Raw genomic sequence first — 26,920 nt, forward strand, 5'->3', positions numbered from 1 at the left:
TCTGTATACTATTATGTATTATTTTAAGGTTAGCATCTAAGTCCAAATCATGGCAGAGGCAAATTGTTCTCTGGTTGGGGTTATGCTTACAATTAAAACTCTGATGATGCCTTTGGATTTTTAAATGTACATTGGGGTGGCATGAAGCATGAATAGAACTCCACAGATAAGGGTGAAACTAGTACATTCTACTCTAGAGTGTTATCCCTGCAAAGTTATGTTAGAGAACTGTTAATTTAAAAGCTGTGAATTCAGTAGTTACAACAGAAAAGATTGGCAAATTTGATTCTATGAATAGTAAAATATGGCAAAATATGCAGCCTAGTGGTAGATGAAATAATTCAAATACACATTATAAGAGAGGGCTATCTTCTTTAACATATACACGAATTATTAAAAATTATTAAGAAACAGATGGATTAACTCTTAGAAAAATTTGAAGAGGGTCTGAACAAAGGAGGAAATACAGATGGTCAGTAAATATATTGAGTTGAGTTGCTAGAGGTCATAGGCTTGAAAGGTTGTTGTTGAGCTGTGAAAGACGCCAGGATTCTTGGCCTCCAGAGGAGAGGAATTCAACCCAGGGCCAGTGACGAGGCTTGATCACTCAGAGCTTTTGTGTAATGCAGTTTTTTTAAAGTGTAAAAGAGATAAAGTATAAAAGAGCAAACTTGTGACATAGACATCAGAAGGGGGCAGAAAGAGTGCCCCCTGCTAGCCTTTAGTGGTATGTTATATACCTATGAGCAGGCTGCTAATTAGAGAAAGGAAATGTCTCAAAACTCAGAGTGGCACCGGGCCCCTCACCCACAACATGCATTTTGAGATGACATTGGCACAAAGTGAGTCTTCCCGGGCCATAAAACGACTGACATGAATCTTGAAGAAAGGCAGGTTTCCAAGCAAATACATAGTTTCATTAACATAGATCAGAACAGTGAATGAGTAAAACATACTGGTTTGTTGAGCCATTACTGATTCTGAGTCTTAAGAGGAACAGACTTGAAGAAAGACTAGGGTAAATACATAGTTCATTAACAGCTTAAGAAAAACGTTTCTGTAAGAAAAATGCATTAGTTAGCTCAAGGTTTGAGAAAAGTTCAGGTGTAACCAGGTGTCTTCATGGTAACACAGAATTTTAAGAGAAACCTTTTAATTATGCATAGAGAAGGGAAAAAAATCTGACACTTGTCCTTTGTTTCCTCCTGCCGCTGAAGAGAGAGAGAAAAAACGCCTGACACTTGCAGCCTGTTTTCTCCGTTTGGAGGAGACCCCTTAGCCTTTCTGCCTGTTACCTTCTCAGGCTGTGCAAATATTTAACTTCATATGTAACATTTGTTTTTCCAAAGTGGTCTTATCAGCTTGCATTCATACAGACAATGGATGAGAGACCCAGTTGAGTTGTTCTTTCCCAGTTTTAAATGCTGTATGTGTCTTAAGTATAGACTGACGTCTCACTGTGCTGCTGCTTTGAATTTCCCTGAATTCTAACGACGTCAGCATCTCTTTATACCTTTGTCACTGTGTATATATCTTTTGCCTACTGCCTATAAAAAAACCATTTTGCCTGCTGTCTGTTATTGGTCTGTAGGAGTTTTCTTTCCCCTTCTTGTTTTTGTTTATTTATAGTCTGTGCTGGGTCTTTGTTGCTGTGCTCGGGCTCTCTTTAGTGTGGCGAGTGGGAGGCTGTTTTCCGGTTGCGGAGCGTGGGCTTGTTGCCGTGGCTTCTCTTATTGCGGAGCGCAGGCTCAGGTGCTCGGGCTTCGGTGGCTGTGGCCAGGGGGCCCGGTCTTTGCGGTGGGCTTACTTTGTTGCGCTGAAGCGCGATCGCTGGATCTAGTCGGCGTCCCCTGCATTGCAAGGCAGATTCTTAGCCACTGGACCACCAGGGAAGCCCCCATCTTGTTCTTAATAGTACCGTCTCCTCTACAGTTTTCCATTCAGTTTTTTCAAGTAATGTCTCAATAATCTTTGTAAGAGGGCATTGGGGGTTTTAATGATTAAAATATTTTATTCACTATGATTATTATTGCAGTTTTCTATTTTTTTATTTACTTTTTATCTTACTAATTTTGCTTCTCTCCTGCTTAAAACTTTCCCTGTTTGCCTTTACTGTAAAGTCCACATAAATTGTGAAGACTTATTCTTCCAGAACTTTCCACTTACTATTTCTTACTGTATTTCCTCTCTCACTTTTTTCCAACTTTCTTGTAAACTCCTGATAGCTGATTTACTTCCGGCCCCTGAAAGTGTCATTTAATTTGTTCTCTCCCATAGTCATTCTGCTTTCTTGGAAGTGCCAGTCTTAATTTATTTTTTATTGATGTGTAGTTGAACTACAATGTTTTGTTAATTACTGCTGTACAGCAAAGAGACTCAGTTTATTTATATATATATATATATTCAGTTGTATACGCTTTGCAACACCATGGACTGTAGCCTGCCAGGCTCCTCTGTCCATGAGATCATCCAAGCAAGAATACCAGAGTGGGTTGGCATTTCCTCCTCCAGGGAAATGATAAGCCAGAATAGAAGAGAGTATGTGTGTTCTTTTTCGTGTTCTTTCCCGTTGGGGCTCATCACAGCGTATTGGCTGGGGCTGCCTCTGCTCTGCAGCGGGGCCTTGCTGTTTCTCTGTTCTGTGTGTCATAGTTTGCATGTGCTGAGCCCCCACTCCTAACCTGACCCGCTCCCGCTTGTCTCCCCCTTGAGAACAAGTCCTCTCTCTGTCCCCGATTCTGTTTGTGTCCCATAGATAGGTCGTTTGTGTCAGAGTCTGGACTCCACGTGTGGGATACCGTGGGGCATTCGTCTCCCTCTTTCTGGCTCCGTGTGGCAGTTTGTGTCTGCATCCATGTTGCGGTGAAGGGCACTGTTTCATTCTTTTCTACCGCTGAGCAGTGTTGCTGTGCATGTTGTACCGCTCCTTTATCCAGTCATCTGTCAGTGGACATAACTCAAGCTGCTTTCGTTTCTTGGCTATCGTGCACAGTGCTGCTATGAACATCGGTGTCCGTGTATCTTTTTGAATTATAGTTTTGTCTGGATATATGCCCAGGAGTAGGATTGCCGGGTCACACGGTCATTCTGTTTTTAGTTTTGTGAGGGACTTCCATGTGGTTTTCCACCGTAGCTGCACCAACTTAGATCTCCACCAGCAGTGTAGGAGGGTTCCGCGTTCCCACACCCTCTCCAGTGTTTGTTATTTGTAGAGAAGGTGCCAGTCTTTTGTTCACCCCAGCTTTCACCTAGTTCAGCCTAAGGCTTTCTCTAAGTTCAGGACTGTGTTCTCTTTCTTGACTGTGTGTATAGGTTCTTTACACACTTTATAATTTCTTGTGTTTGTCCTGGATGTTGCATAACACAGTAAATCTAATCTTTAAAAAATTGAGGTTTTATATATATATATATATATATATATATATAGTTGACACAGGTATACAATATAATGATTTGATATTTGCACATAACTGCAAAATGATTACCACATTAAGTCTAGTTAACATCTGTTGCCACACATAGTTACAAAACTTTTTTCTTATGATGAGAACTCTTAAGATTTACTCTCAGCAACTTTTGAGTATGGAATACACTATTATTAGCTATAATTGCCATGCTGTGTATTGCATCCCCATAACATTTACTTTATAACTGGAATTGTACCTTTTGACCCCATTCACCTGTTTTGCTCACTCCTGCACCTCTGGCAACCACAAACCTGTTCTCTGTATCTTTGAGATCAGGTGTTTGTTTGTTTGCTAAGATACCACATGTAAGTGAGATCATAAGGTATTTGTTTTCCTCTGTGTGACTTATTTCACTTAGCATAATACCCTCGAGGTCTGTCTGTGTTGTCACAAATGGCAGTTTCATTCTTTCTTTATTGCTGAATAATTTTCGTATATAACGCTACCTCTCACATTTTTTATCTGTTTTACTTCTTTGGCTGTGCCGGGTCTTAGTTGCGGCACGCAGAATCTTTTCTTGTTAGTTCCCTGACCAGGGATCAAACCTGGGCCGCCTGCACTGGGATCCGGGAGTCTTAGCCGCTGGCCATGAGGGGAGCCCCCCATTTCTTCCCTTGGTCATCCACTGATAGACAGGCACTTTCGCTGCTCCTGTGGCTTAGCTGCTGTGAGTAATGCTGCAGTGGACGTGGTTGGTGTGTATATCTGCTGCCCAGTCTTACGCGTTTGTTTTCTCCAGACGAATATCCCCAAGTAGCACCGCTGGGTCATATGGTGGTTGTATTTTAAATTTCTGAGGCACTGCCATACTGTTATCCACGGTGGCTGCACCAGTGTACGTCCCCATAATAGTGCCCAAGGTTTGCTTTCTCTCCGCATCCTCGCCGGTACTCACTTCTCGCCTTTCTGATACAGCCATTCCAGTAGGTGCGGGTGTTGCCTCGCTGTGACCTTGATTTGCATCACACTGGGGACTCGTCTTATGGAGCACGGTTTCCAAGTGCCTCCTGGCCATTAGTGTGTCTTGGGAAGAATTTCTGCTTGGGTCCTCTACCCACGTGTGAACTTAATTCTTTGGTTTCTTGCTGTTGGGTTGTATATATTGTATATGGTTTGCAGATATTTTCTCCTAGTCAGTAGATGGCCTTTTCATTTTGTGGACGGTTTCCTTTGTTGTGCAGAAGCTTTCTAGTCTGAGGTAGTTCTTTTGTTTCTTTTAGCTTTGGTTGTCTTTGCTTTGGGTGTCAAATCAAAAAAATCATTTCTAAGGCCTCGGTCAAGAAGCTTGCTGCCTGTGTTTCCTTCTGGGAGTTGGATGGTTTTAGGTCTTCTGTTTCAATCTTTCATCCATTTTAATTTTTTTGGTTATAAGACAGTGGTCCAGTTTCATTCTTTTGCATGTGGCTGTCCAGTTTTCCTAGCACCATTTATTGAAGAGGCTGCTCTTTCCCCATTGTATATCTTGGGTCCTTTGTCATAAATTAATTGACCATATATGTATGGGTTTGTTCTGGACTCGTTTTTGTTTCATTGATCTGTGTATCTGTTTTTCTGCCAATTAGCATAGATGTATGTATGTGTAGTGGGTGGGCTTGTCTTAGGTATATGTGGATTATCTGTGAATGTATACTTATGAAAGTATAGGCGTATGTGTGTAGGCATATGTATGTCTGTGTGTGAGAACGTTCAGGGCAGAGAAAAAAAAGTTTCAAAAAACAATACTATATTTGGGAAACCTTGTAGTTTATAGTTTTCTTCTCATGGCCCTTGTATGTATTTATTTATGCTTATTTGAAAGTGCATGAAACATAGCATTTTCTTCTGAGCTTTTCCCTACCTGACATTTAATGATTACGCTCCCCTATTACCAAATACTTTTCATAATTACCATTTCAATGGCTGCTTCATATTCCATGAAGTTGATAAGTAATGATTTACTTAACCTTTTGGTTGCTTTTTAAAATTATAGATAAAGCTGAAATAAATTCTTCTGTTGAATTATTTCTTTATGATAACTTCCTGAAATGGAATTACTGGATTAAATGAGAACATTTTTACAGCTCTTGATAAAGCCAGTGTTTCCAGAGGTTGTCACAGTTTAAAATATATATATATATTCAATATGTAACTGTAAAAATTTAAGTTGTGCAACATGTTGATGGGGTCCATTCATATATTGTAATGTGAGTGCCATTGTAGCGTTAGCTACACCTCTGCACATCATGTAATTACCGTTTATTTGGGGGGAATAATTAAGATCTAATCTCTTAGAAAGTTTGGTTTTATTACAGTGTTGTTATCTATAATCACTATATTGTTGATTAGATCTCTAGGACTTATTTATATACTAGTTGCAAATTTGTACCCTTAAAACAATCTCTCTTCTGTTCCCCCAGCCCCAGACTCTAGCCGCGTCTTTCTGAGTCTGGCTTTCCTTTCGGGCCCACATATAAGTGATACTGTACAGTGTTTGCCTGTCTCTGACTTATCTTAGCAGTGTCCTTAGAAACCGTGTTGCCGCAGATGGCAAGGCTTTCTTCTTTCTCACGGCTGAGTGATGCTCTGCTGTGTGAGCGGGCCACGTGTTCAGCTGTGAGTCCGCTGACAGGCACTCAGGTGTCCCGTGTCTTGGCTGCGGTCGCTGACGCTGCATAAACTGGGCGTGCGTACACCTCTTCAGTATCCTGCTTTCGTTTCATGCACTCAGAGATGGAATTGCTGGATCATATGGTAATGCTATTTAAAATTGTTCCAGGAACCTTTCATATTGTTTTCTGAGGTGGCTGAACTAATTCACATTCCTGCCAACAGTGTACAAAGGTTCCCTTTTCCCCACATCCTCACCAACACTTGTTTTATCTTTTTGATGACATTGGTGTACTTTTTTCTATTTTTTCTTTGTTTTCTTTTTTTAAAACAAATTTCCCTTCTAGCTTTTTAAATCCGCCCCCCTCCTTTTTTCCCCTTTCTTTGGGCTAATTGTGTTTTCTTTAGCTTCTGTAATTTGGACATTTAGGTCATTAATTTTCAGCTTGCTTATCTAATAATAGGTAAGTTCTGTGGGCAATAGTCTTAAAGCTCTATTTTTGTTGAATTACATAAGTTTTGAAGTTTAGTGTTTTTTGTTTGTTTACTGTTCAGTTTCAAATGTTTATCAATTTCCATTATTGCTTCTTTGATTCATGTATCATTTTTTCTTAAGACATTTCTTTATTGTAAAGTATAATACATAGTTAGAGAACCATACAGACCACAATTATTAGACAAAGGCCTTGGTAGCCATTACCTCGGTCAATAAGTAGAACTTCTTCAGTCACCGAAGCACATCCGTTTCCCATTGGAGTCATGACCACGTCCCTCTCCAGGAGTAACCCTTCCCTGACTTTCATAGCGGCCACTCTGCGTCATTGCCCTGTGGATTTGCCGCCCGTCTGTGCCTCCCTGCTCGTCATGGTTTAGTCTTGCCTGTTTGTTTGGTTTTCTTTTGTGGGTCTATAGCTCCGTTCGACAATTGGCAGTTAGTTCTCATCCACAGTAGCTGTCTCTAGATTTTAAAAAGTGGTGACAGGTAACACAGTAACCAGCGTATAGAGCCTGTTTGTTGAATCTGCATCTTCAGTATGTTCTCTGGACAGCTGCACGTGCACGCAGTGTGGGACATTCCTTATTCCTTTGGCCCAGAGAGCTTTAGTGAACTGGGTGTCAACATGCACCTGTGGAGTTCCCGTCTCCTTCATGGCAGATTTCTGGGTTTCTTCGAGTGACCAAGGGTCATGCTTCTTAAGACCCATTCTGTGGATGCACTTGTGAATATTGATGGTGTATCCTCTGGACACCACCTCACTGATGGCGGACCAGCCCTGTTTTTGTCTTGTCACCCTTCTTTGTGGAAGCCATCAGACTGAGCTGGTGTTGGGAAAAAGCTAGTCTTTCCCATTTAATAAATCTTCAAGTGTCTGATAATCAACAGGTTTTCTTGTCCATCTCTTTTCTGTTCCATACATCTTACCTGTTGAGTAACTTGGGTTATTTGACATGTAGCTGTTTGCACCATCTGGGATTTGCTAGTTGTATCCTCATGGTGCAATTTCAGCATGTTTCCTTCATTTTTATTTTTGGAAATTGACAGCAGGATCAGAGGTTTTTTTCAGATTCAGGTTCAACCCCTTTGACTCTGTGGTGAATGTGAGACTGTGTGGTGGTGTGTTCTTTTATTAGGAATCCCGTAATTTCCAGTTTTCCTTGTTTTGTCAGTTGCTTATATTTGTGTATGCTTATTGCCTAGACTATGAACTTATTGGGGTTACAAAATGATGATACTCTGATTCTTTTCCTTCATTTATTAATTGGAATGCTTTTATAAAGTGTTACTTACCTTCGCTTCTATTTGATTACACAGTGCTATAGTTTTTATAGGAAAGGCAGGATAATTGCTTGACATTCCTTCCCTTAATTTACCACTTTTCAAAATAATGAAATATGTGAAGGTATGACATTTGGGAAACAAAATATTTTCATAATTTCAAATAATCTCCCACAAGATACATATTAATTACAAAGGGGGAAATGGTAGCTTTATAATAGGGCAGTCTGGCAGAAATCATGACCGAATGATCGAAGTAGGCATCGCCAGTAACAGGACGAGTGGAGACCAGATGCCTCCTGCTGCGGTGCACAGGGGCACAGAGCCGCTGCTCGGGCGCTCCTCCCAGCAGTGTGGGACTTGAGTGTGATCGTGAGGAAACAGCAGCTACAGCAGGACGTTCTACGGAGACCTTTATGCTTCAAAAATAGCAAAGTCAGGAAAGATAAAAACTGAGAAAGTGTTTCAGATTAGAAGCGACTGAAGAGACATGACAGATAAATGCAGTATGTGACCCTGGGCCAGGAAAAAAAAAGATTTTCTTTTAAGGGCCTTTAACGGGACGATTAACAGGTGTTTTAATACCATCTGTAGATTATAGTGTCGTATCCATGTTAATTTCCTTGCTTTGTTAACTCTGTTGTGTTTCTGAAAAATAAAATGACCTTGTTTTAGGAGAGATTTGAGTATCTTAGGGGTAAATGAACACTGTCTGCAGTGTACTCTCAGGTATTTCAGATATAATTACACATATGTAATTACTATGTCAGACCCAGATGGTTTCATTGGTGAATGCTGCTGAACACAAGAAATGATACCAATTCTCAACATTGTCATAAATGGGAGCAGAATAATTCCTAACTCGTTCTGTGAAGCTGGCATTAGCCTAATACTAAAAGCAGATAAAGAGGTTATAGAAAGGGAAAGTACAGGAAGGACGTCGTGTGGCCCAGTGGTTAAGAATCTGCCTGCCAGTGCAGGGGACGCGGGTTCAGTCCCTGGTCCAGAAAGGTCCCCCATGCCGCAGGGCACCAGAGCCTGTGCACCACTGAGCCTGCCCTCCCGAAACCCTGCGCTCTGCAGCAAGAGAAGCCCCTCAGTGAGAAGCCTGCACACCACCGCTAGGGAGGAGCCCCCACTCGCCGCAACTGGAAAAGCCGTGTGCAAGAAAGACCCAGCGCAGCGAAGATGAAAATAAACAAAAATGTTTGAAAAAGAAAAGAAAAGTATAGAACAATTTAGATCATGAGTATAGATGCAGAAGTCTTCACCAAAATATTAGCAACTCAAATTGAACAATGTACAAAATGAATTATGTACTATAACCAAGTGGGATTTATTTCAGGCTTGCGAGGATTCTTCAACATTCAAAAATCAAGATAAGCTATCACATCTGTGATCTAATAAAGAAATCATATGGTCATATCAGTAGATGCAGAAAAAGTATTTGGCAGATTTTAACACTCATTCATGATTAAAGCTCTCATAAAACCAAAATAGAGGGGAACTTCCTCAAGAATATTTATATAACAACCTTGAAGCTAACACTATATTTAATGGTGAAAAACTGGATGCTTTATACCTGACATCAGAAACCAGAAAATGATGTCCCCTCTTACCATTCCTGTTCATCATAGTACTACTGGAAATCCTACCTAATATAATTAGATAAAGAAAAGGTATACATTGGGAAGGAAGAAATAAAGCTGGTTTTGTTTGTAAATGACATGATTGTAAACATAGACAATTCCAAATAATTTACAAAATATTCCTGGAATTAATAAGCAGTTATATAACATTGCAGGATATAAGGTTAATGTGCAAAAGATAACTGTTTTCCTATTGCCATTTCTCATATTGTTTAGCAGCAGTGACCAACTCCAAACTGAAATTGAAAACAATACCATGGAGAAGGAAATGGCAATCCACTCCAGTACTATTGCCTGGAAAATCCCATGGACAGAGGAGCCTGGTAGGCTACAGTCCCTGGGGTCCCAAAGAGCTGGACATGACTGAGCGACTTCACTCAGTTCATTGTACTGTAAATCTCTATATATGAACCTTCAAGTTGTGAACTTTCGAAGACGTAAGCATGTGTTTTCCTCTCATCACATAAGTTAGCTCTGTTTGGGGAGGCACTGTTAGGTTGTGAGGCACAGGACCCGAATGTAGGATGGAACATGAAGGCTGCAGCAGCCATTCAGAATGTAATCCAGTGCTACTGTGGCGTCTATGATGAGAAAAAAAGAACTACCACTCAGACATTACTGGATTGTTCTTTCAAGAAGGTAGACAGAATTGAATCCAGCAAGGAACCAGAACCTGTGCCATTAACTGCAGGTATGAAATCGCAGCTTGCCCTGCCTCCTGTTGCTGATGCCCCTTCAGCTCTACCATCTCCCACCTCCCCTCCCTCTCTAGTCAGTAACTCTTGCCTGTTCACTCGATGCCAGCCCCTGTTGTCCTGTACTACTGTGCTTTTCAAGATACTGTACTTTCAGATTAAAAATGTTTTATTTCTTAAAAAAAAAAGAAAACAATACCATTTACATTAGATTCAAAAAATGAAACACTTGAGTATAAGTCTGTCAAAAGGTCTATATGATGAAAACTCCAAAACTCCAGTGAAAAGAAATCAAAGGAGGTTTGAAGAATTGAAGAGATGCTACATATTAACGGAAAAGAAAACTCAATATTGTTAAAATGTCGATTCTTCCCAAACTGATCTATAGAATCAACACAATTCTGATAAAATACCACTGAGTTATTTTGTGAGTATTGACAAATCCATTCTAAAGTTTATACAGAGAGGCAAAAGACTCTGAAAGGCCAATATGCTCCTGAAGAGCAAAGTTTGAGGATTAACACAACTGACCTACAAAGACTTAGTTTAAAGCTTTAGTAATCAATTCAGTGTGGTATTGGTGAAAGAATAAACAGATCAGTGGAATGGAATACAGAGCCCAGAAATTGAGCCACACAAAGTCAACTGATATTTGACAAAGGAGAAAAATCATTTTAATGGAGAAAATACATCTTTCTTTTCAACAAGTGGCATTGGAATAATAGACCTTATAGCTTTCACAAAAATCAACTCAAAATGAATCGTAAGTCTAAATATAAAACCTGAAACTATCAAACTTCTAGAAGGAAGCATTGGAGAATATGTGGGTGACCTTTGGTTTGACAGTGAGTTCTAGCTACAATATCAAAAGCATGATCCATGAAAGACAAAATTGACAAGTTGGACTTTACTAAAACTTCCCTGAGAGGGACATTGTTAATAGAATGAAAACGCAAGCCACAGATTGGGAGAAAATATTTGCAAAGACTATATGATAAAGGACTGATGTCCACAATATACCAAGAGCACTTAAAATCCAATAAGGAAATAACCAGTTTAAAGAACGGGCAAAAGATCTGAATAGACACCTCACCAGAGATGATAAACAGATGCAATGAGCATATGAAAAGATGCTTAATATCATAATTCATTCAGGAATTGAAAGCTAAAATAAAATGAGATATTGCTGTACATGTAATAGAATGGTAAAATTTAAAAACCTGTCGGATGTTGGCAAGATTCAGAGCAACAGGAACTCTCCTTCATTGCTGGTGATTCAAAACAGTATAGCAACTTTGGAAGACAGTTTGGCCGTCTCTTACAGCTAAGCGTAAACTTACATATCCAGCATTTATGCTCCAACTGAGTGGAAAGCACTCACCTGTGTACACATATTTATATGTGTATTATTCATAATCACAAAACTGGAAGCAACCAGGATGTCCTTATATAAATGATTGGATAAACAGAAGCAGACAATATTAAAAAGGTGGCAAGAATACACAGAAGAACTGTACAAAAAAGATCTTCATGACCAAGATAATCACGATGGTGTGATCACTCACCTAGAGCCAGTCATCCTGGAATGGGAAGTCAAGTGGGCCTTAGGAAGCATCACTACGAACAAAGCTAGTGGAGATGATGGAATTCCAGTTGAGCTATTTCAAATCCTAAAAGATGATGCTGTCAAAGTGCTGCACTCAATATGCCAGCAAATCTGGAAAACTCAGCAGTGGCCACAGGACTGGAAAAGGTCAGTTTTCATTCCAGTCCCAAAGAAAGGCAATGCCAAAGAATGCTCAAACTACCACACAATTGCACTCATCTCACACGCTAGTAAAGCAATGCTCAAAATTCTCCAAGCCACGCTTCAGCAATGCGTGAACCATGAACTTCCAGATGTTCAAGCTGGTTTTAGAAAAGGCAGAGGAACCAGAGATCAAATTGCCAACATCCGCTGGATCATGGAAAAAGCAAGAGAGTTCCAGGAAAACATGTATTTCTGCTGTAATGACAATGCCAAAGCCTTTGACTGTGTGGATCACAATAAACTGTGGAAAATTCTGAGAGAGATGGGAATACCAGACCACCTGACCTGCCTCTTGAGAAACCTATATGCAGGTCAGGAAGCAACAGTTAGAACTGGACATGGAACAACAGACTGGTTCCAAATGGGAAAAGGAGTACGACAAGGCTGTATATTGTCACCCTGCTTACTTAACTTCTATGCAGAGTACATCATGAGAAACGCTGGACTGGAAGAAGCACAAGCTGAAATCAGGATTGCTGGGAGAAGTGTCAATAACCTCAGATATACAGATGACACCACCCTTATGGCAGAAAGTGAAGAGGAACTAAAAAGCCTCTTGATGAAAGTGAAAGAGGAGAGTGAAAAAGTTGGCTTAAAGCTCAACATTCAGAAAACGAAGATCATGGTATCTGGTCCCATCACTTCATAGGAAATAGATGGGGAAACAGTGGAAACAGTGTCAGATTTTATTTTTTTGGTCTCCAAAATCACTGTAGATGGTGATTGCAGCCATGAAATGAAAAGATGCTTACTCCTTGGAAGGAAAGTTATGACCAACCTAGATAGCATATTAAAAAGCAGAGACATTACTTGGCCAACAAAGGTCCGTCTGGTCAAGGCTCTGGTTTTTCCTGTGGTCATGTATGGCTGAGAGAGTTGGACTGTGAAGAAAGCTGAGCGCGGAAGAATCGATGCTTTTGAACTGTGGTGTTGAGAAGACTCTTGAGACCCAACCAGTCCATTCTGAATGAGATCAACCCTGGGATTTCTTTGGAAGGACTGATGCTAAAGCTGAGACTCCAGTACTTTGGCCACCTCATGGGAAGAGTTGACTCACTGGAAAAGACTCTGATGCTGGGAGGGATTGGGGGCAGGAGGAGAAGGGGACGACAGAGGATGAGATGGCTGGGTGGCAACACTGACTTGGTAGACGTGAGTCTGAGTGAACTCCGGGAGTTGGTGATGGACAGGGAGGCCTGGCGTGCTGCAGTTCATGGGGTCGAGAAGAGTCGGACATGACTGAGCAACTGAACTGAACTGCTGATCGTTGAAAAGGAAGAAAGAAAATTTTCATTGTTCTCAAGTGTGTTGATTTTGTTTGTAGAAAATCCTTAGAATATATAAATGAATTTGGAAATATTGCTATATGTAAGTAGTATATGAAAATTAACTATATACTAGCAACAATTAGAAAATGACATTTAAAAAATTCTATTTTAATAGTAACAACATCAAATAGCCGGGAGGAGAGAGCAAATCTAAAACTGAACAGCATCTATGTGGAGAAATACAAAAATTACTATGAGATAGTAAAGAAGTCCTAAATAAATAATGGAGTATATCATGTTTGTGGGTTGGAAGACTTAACCACTGTAAAATTTTATAGACCCCAGAGTGTCTATAAATCCAGCATAATCCCAGTAAAATTTTATAAATTTTTTTTGTGAAATTTGATATGCTGATTCTAAAACACAAGCAGAGATTCAAAAACTCAGAGTAGCCAAGAATAACCAAGATAATCTTGATGAAGAAAAACAAAGTTGAAGGACTGAAGTTACTAGACATCAAGATCTTTAAGCTTCTTAATTGAAACAGTCTTACTGCCACAGGCAGACAGACCAGTGGAGCAGAAACACATCCACTCCTGTATACCCCTGTGTGTATTTATTGGTAACCATGTTGTCGTTTCAGGGCTCTCCTAACAAAGGGTGGTTATCACATTTGAGGTAGGAAGCAATTTCCAAAAGAAAAGTTTTGAAATTGTTCATAGTTACTTTGTGTATTTAAGTTGATAGGAACTATCTTCATGGAAGCAAGCCCAAGTTTTCATTAAAAAAATGGAAAACGTTAGGTTTTGAAGTTTGATGCAAATTGAGTATTTAACCTCTTCTTTGAAACTCTTACCCCTTGAGCTGACTCTGCGTCTGTTGCCAGCGTCCCAGGCTCTGTCGTTCAGGGCATTTGTTTCCTTCACTGAAACGTGGTGCAGGAATTTGGCTTCCGGGGCAGTTGGGAGTGGTAGCGTGCCTGTGTGTGCAAATGCAGCTACATGTGGTGGTGGTGTGGGGAGGATAGGATAAAGAGTGAAGGCGGCGTGCTTCTCCATCAGCAGCTGCAGCGCTGGGCAGTGAGCACGAGATAAGAGCGCAAACTTGTGTTCCCGCTGTTGGCTCTCACTGCATCTGGACGTGTCAGCGTCTTGGGTGAGTTAGTGTGAGTCTAGCTTTATAGATGCAGTTTCCATACAGCATGCTTGCTCAGCACAGGCTGCCTCATCTGCTGTGCAGTTGAGCATCCGGCCTAATCCTGCGCGAACAGTAGCTGTATCTTTGTGTAGCATCACGGCCATGGGCTGTCAAGCTGCACTCCATGGGTTCAAATTCTGGCTCTGCTCTTTCTATCTGTGTGGCCCTTGGGAGGTGCTCAGTGTTCTTATGTGTAAAATGGAGAGCGTAATAGCACCTCGTAGCATTGCTGTGACAATTAAATGACTAACGTAAACAGTGGCTAGCTTAAGATTTTCAAGCACACGGTTATCAGTGTTGCTGTTGTAACTGAGAGGTGGTAGAGTGTGTGGTCTCCAAGGTGGCACGTTGTCGAGGAATGTTTTCAAGGGAAAGTTAGCTAACCCCTCTCTGCCTTCAGCTTGTAGTCTAGAACGGGTGCTGCTGTGCAGCATGATGCATGGGTAGCATTCCCATGCCTCCCTCTCTGGTCTTGGCCTTTCAGTGAGCTCGTGATCAGTTGTGGCTCACTGGGAATGGTCATAGGGCATAGAGCACAGACATTTGAGTTGGTGGGGCAAGACATGCCACCATGGAAGCAATGTATTCTAGGTGTACAGACACCCTGAAATATGTTTATTATATGTGTGTGTGTATATTTGGTACACATTTTCCCCACCAGCATTTTCCTATGTACAAAGTTGCATTGAGTCTTTTAAGATTAACGCAGCCCTTATGCTTCTCTCCTTTGCTTTTCCCTAGAAAATGATAGGAGTCTACACAGTAGAACATTATCTGCACCATCACAAGTCCTGTAGTGCTGCTTGTGGGTGCTTTATTGTAGGCCAGTGCTCTGGTGGTCTGTGGACCTACTGTCTTCCCCAAGCCTGTGGGTTTTCAGCTCACCACTGATTGTTACCTTTGAAAAGTTTTAAAGAACTTTACAGGTGGCTGTTCGCCCTCTCTCTTTCCTCCCCATTCCACACACACAGGCACAGACTGTCCCACCTAACTTCGGGTGCTGTGGGGGTTGAGACCCTGTTGTACCTGACTGCATCGCCATTCACTCTTCCTCTCCCAGGAAAGCTGCTTTTTGTTTTCAGCTGTTACTGCTGAGCGCTGAGGCGCATGCAACTATTATGCCGCTCTGTGGTCAGCAACTCAGCTCTGCTGCCAGAACGTCCGGCGCTCTCTCCGACCCTGCCACGCTGACAGTGTCCACTAGGTTTTAGGTTACTCCTCTCTTCTTTTCTTTTTCCCTGTCTTTCCTACCTTCTATAGCTTCTTGGCTTTTGCTCAGGAAAAACTGGTCATTTATAGACCTTTCCAGGTAATGAGCTCCATCTTTCTGCCCTGTGGACAAAAACATAAAAAGCAAGTGGGTTTTGTCGCGGAGCTTTTCTTGGCCATACTGTGTGAGCCTCAGGCGCCTGAGCCTGTTGGGTACGTCTCCTACCAAAAGGGGAGTTTGCACTTGTGGAGGGGCCTGCTCTCACTAGCTCAGTGTCTGGCAGGTGAGATTGGTCTTTGAACAGAACAAGTTATGACCTACTGTCCCATGTCTGTGATTTAGAACAAGAGAAATAAAAGTTTAATGAGTTCTGGTTTAAGGGAATTTGTGTAATGTTTCTAGAACAACTTTGGAATGTGCAAAGATTTAATATTTCACAGTAGTGAGGTAAAATTATAGTGTTCTTGTGTATTATGAATTGAGAAATCTCAAAAAAGTTATTAATATGCAGATGGCACACTAGATTTTATCTTTCAACTGTAGATATTCTAAAATGTTAATACCATCTCACTTTTGTGCTTTTTCCCCTTTCTTCCTAGAATATTTTCCTTCTTGGATATAGTAACCTTGTGCCGATGTGCACAGATTTCCAAGGTAGGGTGTTAACCAGGTTTGTAATCAAGAAATAATCATATAAAGTAATTAGCCTCCAATTAAAAGAAATAAATGGTAAAAAAGAAATAATCAAGTTTTGTTAGAATGAGGATGAGTTTCATTCAAGTAAACAGTTAAAAATTAAAATATCATTTTTTATATTTAACATAACAGTATTATTATAATTCCACATTTGATTATTGACTTAATATCTATCAAGAATAAATGTTTGGAAATAGAAAAGTTGAATCAAGACTTTAACAGTCTCAATAAATTTATCTTTTTCACCCTAATCCCTCCCAACCTCCCAGGCTTGGAACATCTTAGCCCTGGATGGAAGCAACTGGCAAAGAATAGACCTTTTCAACTTTCAAACAGATGTAGAGGTAAGTTAACCTGCTTTACACTAAAGATTTTTTAAAAGATAAGTCAACTGCTCACTCTCTCCTGCCCTTTCATTTACCGCGTTTAGATTTAATGTTACGCCGCCAAGGTGGGATAGAGAAGAAAAACACCTGGGAGGTATTTGCATTCAAGACCAAAATTCTGCTTGTGCTTTACTCTTTGCTTTATCAGTGACCGAATTTTACTTCACCCCTTACTCATGTTTACAGTCTGAGCTTTACCACTCTGCTTTCCAAAGCCTCACCCCTGTATTGTTAAAACTTGGTTCAGTGCTTTAGTCTTAGGAGATTCTTGGCAAGTATTGACCTGAGAACTCCGCTGAGAATTCTCATTCAGCAATAGGGATGGAGAAATGGCAGAGGCACGAGCCCCGGAGGGAGGCTGGAGATAGAGGTGTCCCTCCAACTCAGCCGCGCAAGGCGTGTACTCTCTCAGTGCCTTGGTTTTATTATTTAGAAAATAAGGAAGGGGAGTAATCTTCAGAGCCTTTATAATTCCAGGATCCTGGTGTATGTACCTGGAAATATGTAAATGTCTTCATTTAAGAATGGTAAACCACCTGGAGAAGGCAGTGGCACCCCACTCCAGTATTCGTGCTTGGAAAATCCCATGGACAGAGGAGCCAGCCCGGTGGGCTGTGGTCCATGGGGGTCACGAAAGAGTCGGACATGACTAAGGGACTAAAGTGAAAGAAAGGAAAGAAAGTGAAGTCGCTCAGTCGTGTCCGACTCTTTGCGACCCCGTGGACTGTAGCCCACCAGGCTCCTCTGTCCATGGGGTTCTCCAGGCAAGAATACTGGAGTGGGGTACCATTTCCTTCTCCAGGGGATCTTCCCGACCCAGGGATCAAACCCAGGTCTCCCACGTTGCAGGCAGACGCTTTAACCTCTGAGCCACCAGGGAAGCCTCAAAACAACAACACTGTTCAATACTGCTTACTCCCCCACTTGAGAGCACAGTGCTTGTGAATTCTTAGGCAATAGCAATTAGATATTTTCCTGCTTAATCTGAGTACAGTTGAGCCTTTCTAGAATCGGGAGTTCTAATTTGTGTCAAATTAACCAAATACGGAATGTAAAAAAATATGCAAAGCTCCCTGGGTTAAAGATTCAGCCTGGCAAACGGTTAGTAATATAATGTCACTTTTCTTCTGAGTCCTTTGATTATATCTGCCAGTTAAACTAATAAAGAAGCTAATAATAAACTATTAATAAAAAAAGAATGGTAAACCAGATCAAATGAGAAAATTTTTCTTTAAACAACTTTAATATTAAATATGCATTTCTAACCAAAAAGAAACAGGGAAGTAATAAAGAGTACTACACATAGTAACTGTCTAGAGTACTATTTTAAGGGTCTGGAGATGCTAAAGTTTTATTATCTGCCCATTGTTAGTAAAACCTTGCTGATTTCTAGTTTAGTCAACTCAGTGTAGTGGAATTGTGTTTTAAATCACTTGCTCATGTAGCATGTTCACAATGTTTTTATTATATATTTTGTGTCTTTTTTAGTGGATGAGGAAATATGTTTAACAGGGAGATAGTGTTACCAAGAACTAATGGCCAGATGTGGAGGCCTATCCCCTCCTTCTGTGGGCACTTGCTGCTTGCCTTTTCAGTCGCTCAGTCGTGTCTGACTCTTTGCGACCCCATGGACTGCGGCATGCCAGGCTTCCCTGTCCTTCACCATCTCCCGGAGTTTGCTCAGACTCGCGTCCATCGAGTCGTTGATGCCTGTCCTGGAGCCATCTAACCCAGTGAAGCAGACGCCGCTGCAGGAGGCAGGGCTGAGCACAAGGTTGACCACACTCGGCCTCCAGCCTCCACGCAGGTTGCTGTGCTCTGAGCTTGGCAGGGGGCAGGGGCCTAAGGCTTTCCCAGGCTCCCTGGAAAGATAAACGCTAGTTGTTGGCTTGAACTGTGGTCCCTGAGTCAGGAATTGTTTAAAACTCCTTCCAGACTTAATGATTACAACAGAGCCCCTCCCAGACATGCTGACATATATTTCCCCTTTGAACTGATAATCTATAGAGCTTTGTTCATTGTGTTTACTTAGCAATGTTGAGGAGAATATTAAATTCTAAAAATTGTGGTCATTTCTTCTGGGCGAAGGAGAGTCATTGTTTTAAAAAAAATTGTAAGCATTTTTTTCCTGTGGGTGTTTTTTTCTTTTTTAGTCATCTCTTCAGTTTTCTTTGATTTTTCCAAACTGCAGCTTTTTGGAAGGCACATAAAAAGCTTTTCAATTCAGATATTAAAAAAGTACTATTTCAGGGCTTCCCTGGCGGTCCAGTGGTTAAGACTCAGTGCACCCAGTGCCGTTGCCTGGTTGGGGAACTAAGATTCTGCATGCCACACAGTGTGCCAAGGAAAAAAGTGCTGTTTCACGTAAATATCACTACCTTGTACATTATTTGATCTCACTATTTTAGCTGACTGCAGCTGTATAAATGCATTGCATAAATACTTGAGTACTTCCACTAAAGTGAAAGTGTTAATTGCTCAGTCATGTCTGACTCTTTGCAACCCATGGACTACAGCCCACCAGGCTCCTCTGTCCATGGGATTCTCCAGGCAAGAACACTGGAATGGGTTGCCATGCCCTTCTCCAGGGGATCGTCCCAACCCAGGGGTTGGTTGAAACCAAGTCTCCCACACCAGGAAAGCCCAGCTTCTACTAAAGAGACCAGGTCATGGCTCACCACACACATAGAGAGCTACCTGTGAAGAATATAGTCTAACACTAATTAGTCCACGCTTTGGGCCAGCACTGTGAATCCAGGTTGGATTCTGAACCGAGTATGGGGTCTCCCGTAGACAAATAACGGGTCCTTCCCTCCTAGGTCAGTCAGTGAAGACTCTGCCTGCAATGTAGGAGACCCGGGTTTGATTCCTGGGTCAGGAAGATCCTCTGGAGAAGTGAATGGCAACCCACTCTAGTATTCTGGCTTGGAGAATCCCATGGATAGAGGAGCCTGGCGGGCTAGAGTCCATGGGGTCGCAAGAGTTGGGCATGACTCAGCAACTAAACCACCACCAACCGTGGATGCTAATAGGACCTCTGGGTGGTCACCCTGGGAAGCATCCCACGGATAAACTGTGGTCTCAGATTCGTTTGTTTGGGACAAAAGTGGGTCTGTTGAGAGAAGAGAGAAAGTGCCAGGGAGCAGGACTGGTATACTAAGAGTATTATTTACCGTGTGCCGGGTACTCTTCTAAGTACTTTCTGTGTATTAATTTAGCCTTCTCAGAAACACCAAATGGGAGAAACTGAGGCACAAAAAGTTGGAGTCACTTACCCAAGGTCACTCACCTAGTAAGCAGAGAGAGAGTAGATACCTTGAACAGTGGGTTTCGTGATTTGAATCTCAGAGAAAAGGCAGAAGAGCGCATGCAGGTGGCGGGTGTGTGTCCGGCCTCTCCCTGGGCATCGCTGTCTCCTGAGTAAGTGTCGTTTCCCTGATGTTTAGGCGTTTTCCATGCCTTTGAGAGCTGAACATTTTGTTGTCTTCATGGTTATTAAGAGTCTGTGAGGCCAAAAATGAGAAATAACCAGATAGTCCTATCTGAAAGTCGGAAGTCCAAAGGCTCCTCTGTTAGGCCTTATTTTTCTGTAATGCCTTTCTTTCTAAAATGCTTACCTATAGCATACTCTCTAATGGATATTACACAGTGTCGCTGACTGGAATTTGCATCTGAAAAAGATTTGCTAATTTTTTTTTCTCTTATTTAGAAACAGTGGAACAGAAAATTCTGAATGTAATTTTTAAAATTCCAATATAAAAACTTCTGCTCCAGAGAAGGAAGAGCAGGAAGTTTGTATAAGTGTGACTGACTTGAAATGGAGAAAATAGAATGATGTGCTCTATTTGTAGACATTGGTGTGGTGCTATTTTTGTAGGTTTATTCAGTATTTAGATATTTATCTTGGGTTTCCAACTCATAATCTTTTTTTTTTCCCTGCGACTGACAAGTTTATTTTAAAGGTGTCTGGAGTTTTGGCTCAAAAACTAATTATTAACATAGGTAGGACTCAAGAAAGCATAAATAAAGCCACCAGCAAGATCAGAATTTGGATTTTCAGCTTAAGTTGTTAGCCAGTCTGTGTGAATCTTGCTTCTGTAATACTGTGGTTTGATGTGTGCTAGTGGACTCTTAGTGCTTAGAGTTCAGTGTCAAGATAGCTGTTTCGTAAAGTAAGGATGATAGTATTACAAATGAAACAAAATGGCCTTTTCAATATTTCCTGCCTTGTGGGTGTGGTTATCATGCAGAGGACACAGCTTTTAGAGTCACAAAAACTTGATATGAATCCCAACTCTGCCACTCATTGAAGTGTAATATTGGCAATTTAACCATTTATTTTATTTATTTGCAAAATGAAGATATTGAATCCACCCTGTATTAGTCTCGATTCTCCAGAAAAGCAGAGCCAGTAAGATTTCGTGTGTGTATATAGATACAGACACAGAGATTCCTTATGAGGAATTGGGTTATGTGATGATGGAGGCTGAGAAGTTCCCAGACGTGCCGTCCACAAGCTGGAGGACCAGGAGAGCTGTAGCTCATCTGAGTCAGAAGGCCTGTGAGCCAGCAGAGCCAGCGTGTGAATTCCAGTCTGAAAGCTGGCAGTTTCGAGACCCAAGAGGAGTTGATGTTTCAGCCCAGGTCCAAAGGCCAGAAAAGAGCAGTGTCTGGCTCAGCCCATCAGGCAGGAGATCTCTCTCAGTCAGCCCTTTTTGCTCTGTTCACCCCTGCTGGGGCGGACAATCTGCTTTACTCAGCCTGCTGATTCAGATGCTAATCTCATCCAGAAACCCTTACAGACAACACCCAGAATGATGTTGGCCGAGTCACGGACTGACACTCTGTGACCCAGTCATGTTGACCATGAAATTAATCATCATGAGTTCACCCCTTGCCAACTTGCACCCCTAGGCCTGTCCTTAAACCATACTTAACCTCCTCATAAAGACAGTATGAACTCATGATTCCACCTAATGTGATTCAGCCATCCAGTGTACAATCAAAAATACGCTTAAGCCCCTCCTCAGAAGCAGAGGCGAAGTCCTAGAGTGATATTCATTCCTCCTGACGCTCGGCGCCTTCAGCACGTGAATGCAGAATTGAAAGAACTTTGCTGTGATACAAAGTCACTGCATCTCATCACACAGAAAGGGGCCGAGGCAGGAAGGACAGAAAAATGTTTGTTCTGTACACACGCATTCGTGACAATAGGGAGAGAGTACAGCAGTTGCCTTCCTAGTCTCTGACTGCGCGTGTGGTCAGAGCTGGCGCTCAGAGCTGCCTTCTGCCTCATATTCTGTCTGTGCTCCTCTTGCCCTCAGCTGGCCCCTCAGCTGGCCGGCCTCAGCTGGCCGGGGCTCCTTGTTTGGTGGAGTGACCCAAACGGCCATTCCCAAAGCCATGAGTAGTCCTCTTTGGACTGGCTTCAGTTTCCCGCTGACTATAATCCTAGGGCAGGTTAATACTGAGAGGCATCCCAGGGGATTTCCTGTATTTCAGATGTTCTCTCCTTAGTTCATGGAAGAGGAGTCCGCACCAGTTCTTGTGAATATTAAATGAGCCTTAACAGATACAAGAAAGTATTAAAATCATGCCTGAAAAAGTGGAAGTGCTTAATCAGTGTTCTCATATATCTGCCAGTACCCAGCCAGGGTTACCTTTTTAAAGCAATGTGTTTAAATAGGGGATTGCTGAAAAGAAAGAGGGGTAGCTTTTATGTTGCATTTTCATATTGCCTGGAAAATCCCATGGACAGAGGAGCTTGGTAGGCCACAGTCCATGGGGTCACAAAGAGTCGGACACGACTGAGTGACTTCACTTTTTTTTCACTGTTTAAATAGATTTTCTTTTTTTTTTTTTTTAAGCAACGTTGTTTTAGGTCTCTGCCCGGCAGCCAGTGTTGCCATAGCTGGCCTCAAAAAGCCTCAGAATTTGTGGAGTAGCTGTGAGCCCTGGCTCGGGGAGGCCTACCTCCAGAGTCAAGGCTTTCAAAGAGTAGTGTGTGATTTTTAAAAAGACTCAATGTTTTAATTGAAAGCATTTTTTCAGTGCTTGCAGTCCTTTTATACACTAGGAGCAGAAGTGGGGTGTTGGAAGAATGTTCTGAACTATCGTCTGTTACATCTGGAAATACATATTCAGCTCCTAAACTTCAGGTTATTTTGCTGTTAGATAAGCAGCATGAATAAGATTTTTTTCAACTTTCTCCATTGAAGGGTCGAGTGGTGGAAAACATCTCAAAGCGATGTGGTGGGTTCCTGAGGAAGCTGAGCTTGCGAGGGTGTATTGGCGTTGGAGATTCCTCCTTGAAGTAAGTCGGTCCACTGTGACCCAGTCTGTCACGGCAGCTTTTAGCTGGCTTTCTCATCAGCAAAAATCAGCCACGCGTATTATTCGCTTTTCTTTTGCTCGAATCTTCCTGTGTAACTTGCATTAGAGCAATGAGATTATCATGATTTTGGAGCCAGCAGCCCTGAACTAGAAACCGAGAGCTCCAGTGTGGTCAGAGGTGTGGCCGTGGGACAGGTCACTTCACTCTGCTGCCAGTTCTCTCGTCTGTAAGAGGAGGCAGTCACAGCTCCTTCATGGGCATGGCACGGGGGTCAAGTAACATTACGCAGTGCCAGGCGCATAGTCATATTAGTTCACCTCGCTTCTCTTCGTCACTTTCCCATCTTCCTAGGCGCCTTCTCATAATCACAGCTACCTTGTATAAATTATATTAATTAACGAAATAATTCTTTCAAAAATTTCTTTATCATAACCTGGGATTTCGCTTACCCGTAATGGGATGTGGTTACCACATTCACCTTATTCTCATTAGTAATACACTCCATCCAGCCAAACGCTTGCCCACCTCTTCCTGGATAGCCGTTATTTATTGGAAATGTTATTACTCCACTGTTAAGGACATGGCTTTGAGCTTTTTTTGAGACAGAACGTAATTAAACCTGTATGTCTTTGCCCTTGTGGCCTCTAGTGTTGTTTGAGGTTGGCTCAGTTAGGACACACACACTGCCCCTTAGAATCTTGGAATCGTCTTTGCCTCTTGGAAACTTAACCATACCATAGCATAGTCAATCACAGACCTCCAGTGAGAATGTACAGTGTGTAGTGATTGCAGATACTAGAATTTGTAATTGAAACATCTGCTGCACCATTGCTAAGAAAATCAATTCATGATACTTTCTAAGGATCAAAACACTTTGTCTATATTATGGAATGCAGAGGTGGGTTTTTTTTTTTTAACCGAAACATTCAGATCATCAGAAAAATTTTGTGCTTCTTCAAAAGCTTTGTAAATCAGTGGAATAGACTGAGTCTGTTTTAACAGGAAGCTTAAATGTATTTTGGCCACCTGATGTGAAGAGCTGACTCATTTGAAAAGACCCTGATGTTGGGAAAGATTGAAAGCAGGAGGAGAAGGGGACGACAGAGGATGAGATGGTTGGATGGCATCACTGACTCAGTGGGCATGAGTTTGGGTAAACTTCAGGAGTTGGTGATGGACAGGGAGGCGTGGCGTGCTGTGGTTCACGGAGTCGCAAAGAGTCGGACACGACAGAGCGACTGAACTGAACTAAATGTACCAAATAGGTCCCAAGATAACTTATACCAGAAAACGCAAGTCTGATCGTGTTTCCACTAAAGAAACTGAAAGTGAAGATGTGATTGTCAGTGGGGACTGTCAAAGAGACACGTTCTCCTCTTGGCGCTTGGGATAGAGCCAGGGGTAGCAAAACTGTCCTGTAAGGCTGAGGGTGTCACTGGCTTACCATGAATTTTAGAGCAGAAATCTGTATCCATATCTACATAAATCGTTAATGTGTGAGCCCAGATCACTGTGAGAAATGGTGATAAACATAATCGAAGGATCCTGACTGGAGAGTTTTGTTCCGCGCCAGGTTTCGGTTGAAACCACCTAGAATCAGCCTCGGCCTCTGTCCTACCCTCGCGTGTGTGTTCGCGCTGTGGCGCGAGGGGTGCGATTTGTTTACAAGTGTTGATTGAGCTTGTACTGTACCGAGTACTGACTTAGGCACTGGCAGTACAGCAGTAATTATGGTGGATTGAAATTCGATTCTCATGGGTCTTGCGAATATGTTCTCTGTAACTCCTGCTCCATCATTAGATATGAAGTCCTGTCGATTTTAAATATTGAGATTTAATGGCGCTACAAGGAACTGTGCCTCTTTAAAGTATACAATTTGATATAATATAGATTATGAATGTACCCATGAAACTAACATTGTAATCAGATACTGAGTGTGTTCACATCCCACGGTTTACATTGTAATCAAGATAATGAGTGTGTTCACGTCCCACGGTTTACATTGTAATCAGATACTGAGTGTGTGCACGTCCCGGAGTTTTCCTCCGGTGACTTTGTCATCACCCCTTCTCCCAGCCCTTCTCTACTTCATCTCGAGGAAACCCCGATCTGCTTTCTGTCACTGTGGGTTAGCTTGCTTTTTGTAAAGTTTTCTGTTTTACAGCACGTACTCCTTTCGGCCTGGCCTCTTTCACGTAACATGATTGTTTTTGAGAGTCACCGTGTTGTTATGGGTGTCGGTAACTTTTCATCCCTTTTTATTGATAGGGAGGCGTCCACTGTTTGGCATATAATGCAGTTATTCATTCGTCTGTTTATGGGCATTCAGGTTTTTCCAATTCTCACCCATTACGCATAAAGCTGTCATAAAGGTTTCCATGCAAGATGCATGCCATCATTTTTTTTAGGAGTAGAATGGAGTAGATCATTTGATAGGTGTGTGTTTCACTTTTTAAGAAACTTCCAAAATGTTTCTCGAAAAATTGTACCATTTTACATCCCCACGAGAAGTGTATGATGCTTCCAGTTCCTCTAAGTCTTTGCCAGTACTTGGTGGGTCAGTCTTTGTCATTTCAGCCATTCCTGTGGATGTGAACAGTGGTATCTCATTGTGGTTTTAGTTTGCATTTCTCTCATGACTAATGCTGTTAAGTGTCTTTTTATGTGATTTTTGCTGTCCATTTATTGTCTTTACTGAAATGTCTGTTCTAATATTTGGTTGGTTGGTTGTTTTGCGTGTTTTTTTTTTCTGTTAGATTGTTTATTGTCTTACCATTGAATTTTGTGAGTTCTTAATATGTTCTGAGTATAAATCTTTTATCAGATATGTTTTGCACATTTTTTTCCCCAGTCTGTGGCTTACCTTTGTATTCTTTTAACTGTCTTTTGAAGTTTTTCATTTTGAGGTAGTTCGGTTTATCAGTATTTTTCTTATGAATCATGCTTTTGGTATTACGTATGAGATCTTTGCCTAACTCAAGGCCATAAAGGTTTTCTCATATGTTTCTAGAAGTTCTGTAGTTTAGACCTGTGATCCATTTTGACTTGATTTTTGTGTATGGTGTGAGGTGTAGGTTGATACTCATTTTTTTGTCTGTGACATTCAGTTCTTAGCACCATGTGTTGAAATGACCACCCATTTCCCACCAAATTGCCTCTTACAGTTTTGTTAAAAATTATTTGTCCAAATAATTACGGAACTATTTCTGTACTCTCAGTATTTTTCATTGATCGAATTGTCTATCTTTACAGCAGACCACACTGTCTTGATAACTATAGCTTTATAATGAGTCTTGAAATCAGGCTTTATTAGTCCTTGAACTTAATTATCTTTCAAACCTGTTTTAACTATACTAGGTAAGTTGCATTTCCATATAAATTGTGGACCCATCTTGTCAATTTCTACAAAGAAGCTTGCTGGGATCCTGATTAGGATGATGGTGAATCCATAGATCAATTTGCAGAGACTTGACATCTTAGAAGTACTAAGCCTTTCAACCGATAAGCCTGGCTTATCTCTCCTTATATTTAGGTGTTTTTTAAATTTCCCTCAGTATGTTATGGAGTTTTCAATGTACAAATTTTGCACATCTTTTGTCGTGTGTATCCGATAAGTGTTATGAAATATTATTGTAAATGACATTTTAAATTCAAATTTTGATCATTTGTTGTTGGTAAATAGAAATATAATTGATTTAAAAAAATTTTTTCCATTTAAAAAAATTTTGTTTACTTATTTGGCCACACTGGATCTTAGTTGAAGTGTGTGGGACCTGTTAGTTGCCGTATGTGAACTGTTACAAGCCATGCCACCATGTAGGGTCTAGTTCTCTGACCAGGGCTCG

General features: G+C 41.4%; 1 protein-coding gene and 1 pseudogene across 5 annotated transcripts in view; one reads left to right on the forward strand and one right to left on the reverse strand.

Moving 5' to 3' along the window:
* The window catches only part of FBXL2 (F-box and leucine rich repeat protein 2), a 94,204-nt gene that overhangs the window by 27,422 nt on the left and 39,862 nt on the right, over positions 1-26,920 (forward strand). For all 5 annotated transcript variants that reach the window (XM_069562060.1, XM_069562061.1, XM_069562059.1 and 2 more), the window contains exons 3-5: positions 16,259-16,313; positions 16,625-16,699; positions 22,960-23,054. In XM_069562060.1, the coding sequence (XP_069418161.1) occupies positions 16,259-16,313; positions 16,625-16,699; positions 22,960-23,054 (225 nt within the window). The remainder of the gene's footprint in view (positions 1-16,258; positions 16,314-16,624; positions 16,700-22,959; positions 23,055-26,920) is intronic.
* LOC138929789 (large ribosomal subunit protein eL31-like) lies at positions 6,986-7,547 on the reverse strand (annotated as a pseudogene).

Source organism: Ovis canadensis, chromosome 19 (assembly GCF_042477335.2).
Source record: "Ovis canadensis isolate MfBH-ARS-UI-01 breed Bighorn chromosome 19, ARS-UI_OviCan_v2, whole genome shotgun sequence".
Lineage (NCBI taxonomy): Eukaryota > Metazoa > Chordata > Mammalia > Artiodactyla > Bovidae > Ovis > Ovis canadensis.